General features: G+C 58.3%; 1 protein-coding gene across 1 annotated transcript; it reads left to right on the top strand.

The window, feature by feature from the left end:
• The first annotated feature begins 338 nt into the window (after positions 1-338).
• LOC138864456 (uncharacterized) lies at positions 339-4,460 on the top strand. Its single transcript, XM_070131578.1, has 8 exons — positions 339-423; positions 693-1,532; positions 1,595-2,249; positions 2,399-2,737; positions 2,794-3,032; positions 3,068-3,259; positions 3,342-3,591; positions 3,626-4,460. The coding sequence occupies exons 1-8, from the start codon at positions 339-341 to the stop codon at positions 4,458-4,460; spliced, it is 3,435 nt and encodes a 1,144-aa protein (XP_069987679.1).
• The last annotated feature ends 322 nt before the right edge of the window (positions 4,461-4,782 follow it).

Raw genomic sequence — 4,782 nt, 5'->3', positions numbered from 1 at the left:
GTACCCGTGCCATCACCGCGGCTCCTTTGTCGGAAGGAGTGCCAACGCGCGAGCCGGGGAGGAGGTGCCACGGCCAGTGATGATAATCCACCCGTGATGTGACCGCCCGAGCACATCTCCCCGGAAGTCCCGCCGCCGACAGAGGGAAATCTGTGATCGACGCAGGCGGGGGAGATAGATTCGTTGCGGTTGCATCCGCTTTCATCCTCGCAGTCTCGAGGTTAGCCGAGGGCACCACCGTTGCCATGGGCGATAAGTCCGTGCACGGTGGAGCCACAGATGGCGCCTGGCAGGCTGCCCTCCTACCCCGTTAGCCGAGCGCAACCCGGAGCCTGGGCATGGCCACCCTTGCTGGCGCGGAGCTGGCCCGCCAGTTCCACGCCAAACGGGAGAATCATGCCATGGCTGCGGTGAGCACAGATGGCGTGGGGCCTCCCCTCGCCAGCCTTTTCCCGCCTTTTCTGACTCCAGTCATCTATCCCCCATCTATTACCCCGTACGCTGGGTTAAGCCCCGGCTCTTTCTCTCTTACTAAATCATCCTTTCTATCCCCTCCTTATCCTTCCCCTCTCCCTCCTTCCTTCCCCCCCTTCTCTCTCGACTTCGATTTCGCCGGAATCATCATTCGTCTCACGACGGTTGCTGACATTACTTGTGCTTGGTTCATCACCAAATAAAGAGATAAAATCCAGTTCGGTTTTATAACCCCAACACTGGTGACCCTCGGAGTGAACCAAGTTTTTCACACAAGATGTCATCAACACATAGGACGCTACCAATCTGCTCTCTGGCCAGCCTGCCGGAATGGTTTCTTCAGGTGGAGCAGGAATTCCTTCACAGGAACATCACCGCCCAAACAACCAAATTCCGCATGCTGGTCACCAACCTTCCACCCGAGCTCCTTTTGACCGTCGGCGACCTCCTGAACGATCAGCGGTACGCCACATACGACGAGCTCAAGGAAGCGATCCTCAGACGCGGAGCACCAAACCCTCTGACCGCGTTGAGCTCTTTCCTCTCCTCCGACACCACGGACAACCGTACGCCTTCGGAAATTCTCCACCACTTCCAGCGCCTCCTTACCCGCACCGGCATGACCTTCCCGCCAGACGTCATGCGCTCCCTTTTTCTCAAACGGCTGCCCGCAGATATTCAGCAAATCCTGCTGGTATCAGACGCTCCATTAGAGCAGCTTGCTCTGAAGGTCGACTCGATCATCGCAGCGAAAACACGCGCACCTACAGTAGCAACTGTGTCTGCCACTACCGCTACCCTCGCCGCGACGTTGGAATCCCTTACAGCCCAGGTCGCTGCACTGTCTGAGGCTGTACAGAGATCCACACGGGAGCTTTCACACTACCGGCATCGCTTCCGGACCCCTTCGCCGCCGCGCAGAGAACGGAACTTCAGGCGCCCTTCACCATCAAGACACCAGTCCCGTTTCCGCACAGTTTCGCCTCTGCGCAGAAATTGGAACTACAGCCGCTCTCCGACGCCAAGGCGCCGCCAAGACGACCAACGCCGCTACATCTGTTATTATCATAGAAGTTTCGGCTCCGATGCCCGTCGGTGTGAACCTCCTTGCTCCTGGCAGGGAAACGGCTACCGCGGAAACTGAGTGCGCCAGTTTTCCGCGAACCTCGTCGGCGTTTACTGTACGTCCGGGATGCCTCTTCCTCCCTCTGTTTCCTCATCGACACGGGGGCAGAGGTGAGCCTCCTCCTGGCCTCCCACAAGGATAAACGCCTTACCTCCTCCCGCACATTGGAAACTGCCAACGCGACGCCCATCAACGTCTACGGCGAGCGTTCGGAGACCCTCTCTCTGACAGGCGCCCCCAGCCAACGGTTCCAATGGATCTTCCTCGTCGCAGACGTCCCTCAACCTATCATCGGCGCCGATTTCCTTGACCACTGCGGTCTGTCAGTCGACCTCCAGGGTAAGGCTCTCATCCACCAATCTGGAGCCCGCACACTCGCCGCCCCAACTGCTCCTTTAATATACACAGTGTTTGCCAGATCCTGCACTTACAAGAACATCCTGCGGGAATTCCCGGCTTTATCCGAGCCGATTAACCGAGCTACCCAACCATGGCACGAGGTCCGTCACCACATCGTGACTCACGGTCCCCCTGCCCACTCTCGCTGCCGTCCGCTCGCCCCCGACAGATGTCGCAGTGCCAAGGCGGAGTTCGACCACATGATCCAGCCAATGGGCGGCCCCTCTGCATTTGGTGAAGAAGAAGGACGGTGACTGGCGCCCGTGCGGTGATTACCGCAATCTCAACACGGTCACCGCCCCCGACAGATACCCGCTGCCGCACCTGCACTCCTTCTCCCACGAGCTGTCCGGCTCTACGGTCATCTCGAGGATCGACTTCGTGAGGGCATACCACCAGATTCCGATCGCTGAGGAGGACATCCCCAAGACGGCCTGTTCGAGTTTCTCAGGATGCCCTTCGGTCTCCGCAACGCCGCTCGTTTATCAACGACGTGACTCGCGGCCTTGTGGGCGTCTTCGCCTACATCGACGACATCCTCGTCGCCAGCGCCTCAGAGGCAGACCACACCCGTCATCTCCGCGCCCTCTTCGGCAGACTGCAAGAAGCAGGGGTCGTGATCAACCCAGGGAAATGTCTCTTCGGCGCGGCTTCGCTCTCTTTCCTAGGCCACACCGTCACCTCTCAAGGCATCACCCCAGCGCAGGAGAAGGTTACCGCCATAAGGAAGCTCCTCAAGTCTGTCACAAAAAAAAAAAAATTCGAAAATTCCTGGGGATGTTCAACTTCTACAGGAGATTCGTTCCCAAGTGTGTCCAGCTCCTCAAGCCCCTTCACACCCTGATCACACCTAACAGGGCCAGCAGAAACACCAAAATCAAGTGGATGCCCCCTACAAACGAAGCCTTCGAAGCCTGCAAGGAAGCCCTGGCCTCCGCCACCCTGCTGAATCACCCCCTGCCCGAGGCTCCTCTCAACATAGCCGCCGACGCCTCCGACTCTGCCATCGGCTCTGTCCTCCAGCAACGTCAGGGTAAGCAATGGCAACCTCTTGCCTTCTTTTCACAGACCCTGTCGCCACGTCAGTCACGTACAGTGCCTTCGGAAGGGAACTCCTAGAGGTGAGGCACTTCCAGCCATACGTGGAGGCTAAGGCTAAGGCTAAGGAATTCCACATCCTGACGGACCATAAACCCCTCACCTTCGCCCTACACTCGAGGACCCGCCGCCAATCCCCTTGCGAGGAGTGCCACCTGGACTGTCTCACAGTTCACCACAGACATCTGTCACATCCGGGGCGCGGACAACGAGGCCGCTGATGCCCTCTCGAGGGTTACCATAGCTGCAGTGACCCACGCCGACGACGCAGTGGATTACCACCTGGTCAGCAGTGAACAACGCCAGGACGCGTCCATGACTCCGCTCATCCCGCCTTCCCTCCGCCGGCGATTCTTCGACGCATACCACCAGCATCGAGGCATCCGGGCCACCCAACATCTCATCCGCGGCAAAGTCGTCTGGCCTGGTATCAACAAAGACGTTCGACAGTGGTGCCGCTCGTGCATCGAATACCAGAGGACCAAGATCTACAGGCATACGAAATCTCCCAGACGTTTCCTATCCCAGACGAAAGGTTCCAACACATCCACATCGATATAGTGGGACCCCTGCCCTTGGACGATGGCTACAGCTACATCCTGACGATGATCGACCGCTTCACCAGATGGCCCGAGGCTACGCCCATCCGCGACATCACTGCAGCGACGGTCGCCAGGACCTTCCTCAGCACCTGGATCTCCCGTTTCGGCACGCCGGATACCGTCACTACGACCGCGGCGTCCAGTTTGAGTCGGAACTCTGGCGCCAACTGATGGTACTACTCGGTTCCAAGAGAATCAGGACGACTGCCTACCACCCCTGCGCCAACGGCATGGTCGAGCGACTCCACCGGCATATGAAGCAGGCCCTGACATCCTCCTCCTCCAACAGGAGGTGGGTCGAACAACTCCCCCATGTTCTCCTTAACATCCGGACATCCTTCAAAGAGGACCTGCAGTGCACCGCCGCGGAAATGGTCTACGGAACAATGCTCGCCCTCCCTGCAGATTTCATCGTCACAGCCGGCAACTTTGAACCAGGAACCTTCGGTAAACTCTGCAAACAGATGACCCGGGTACGCAGCCGACCGACGAGACCCACCCGACAAATGAACATATACATGCCCCCAGGACTCCGGGATTGCTCACGTCTTCGTGAGAAAATATCCCAGTCCACTTCTCTCTCCTCCGTACCAGGGTCCATTCCCGGTCATCCGAAGAGGCGACAAGACGATCACCATCCGCCGCCCAAAGGGAGAAGACACCGTGACCGTCGACCACGTCAAACCCGCACACCTACACCAGCCCATCAAAATCGCCAAAGACCGTTTCGCGACCGCGAAACTAGAGGGGGAGTGCTGTAACGGTTCCTGATTGGTCATCAATCGAGAACCGCACCTGACCTGTGATTGGCCGACTCCTGCCTCGGGACCGCCCAAAATAGCCGAGTAAACATCGCCGGTCAGGTTCTTAAGCAGCCGGACCTGAGCTGGAATCGACTCGGACACACGTCGCAGCCGCCGTCGCAGAAAGTTGTCTCCTAGCAGCCCGATCAAAGCCAGATCTTGCAGCCCAAAGAATTGGCTATCCATGTTGTGTGTAAAGGACTAAGTCTCCCGAGAGCTTGCCAGCCATGTCGTTAGCGAGGGAACAAGACTCGCGAGCGTCCGTCAGCTGCCCGGCATC

Source organism: Penaeus vannamei, chromosome 16 (assembly GCF_042767895.1).
Source record: "Penaeus vannamei isolate JL-2024 chromosome 16, ASM4276789v1, whole genome shotgun sequence".
Lineage (NCBI taxonomy): Eukaryota > Metazoa > Arthropoda > Malacostraca > Decapoda > Penaeidae > Penaeus > Penaeus vannamei.
Note: the sequence above shows the minus strand (reverse complement) of the source record. Positions and strands in the feature narration are given on the sequence as shown.

Bases quoted from the DNA above. Each gene is read 5' to 3' on its own strand.
- LOC138864456 (XM_070131578.1), top strand. From the start codon at position 339: ATGGCCACCCTTGCTGGCGCGGAGCTGGCCCGCCAGTTCCACGCCAAA. The intron at 424-692 runs GCGTGGGGCCTC...GATAAAATCCAG, and splicing joins GGCTGCGGTGAGCACAGATG to TTCGGTTTTATAACCCCAAC. The intron at 3,033-3,067 runs GTAAGCAATGGC...TTCTTTTCACAG, and splicing joins TGTCCTCCAGCAACGTCAGG to ACCCTGTCGCCACGTCAGTC.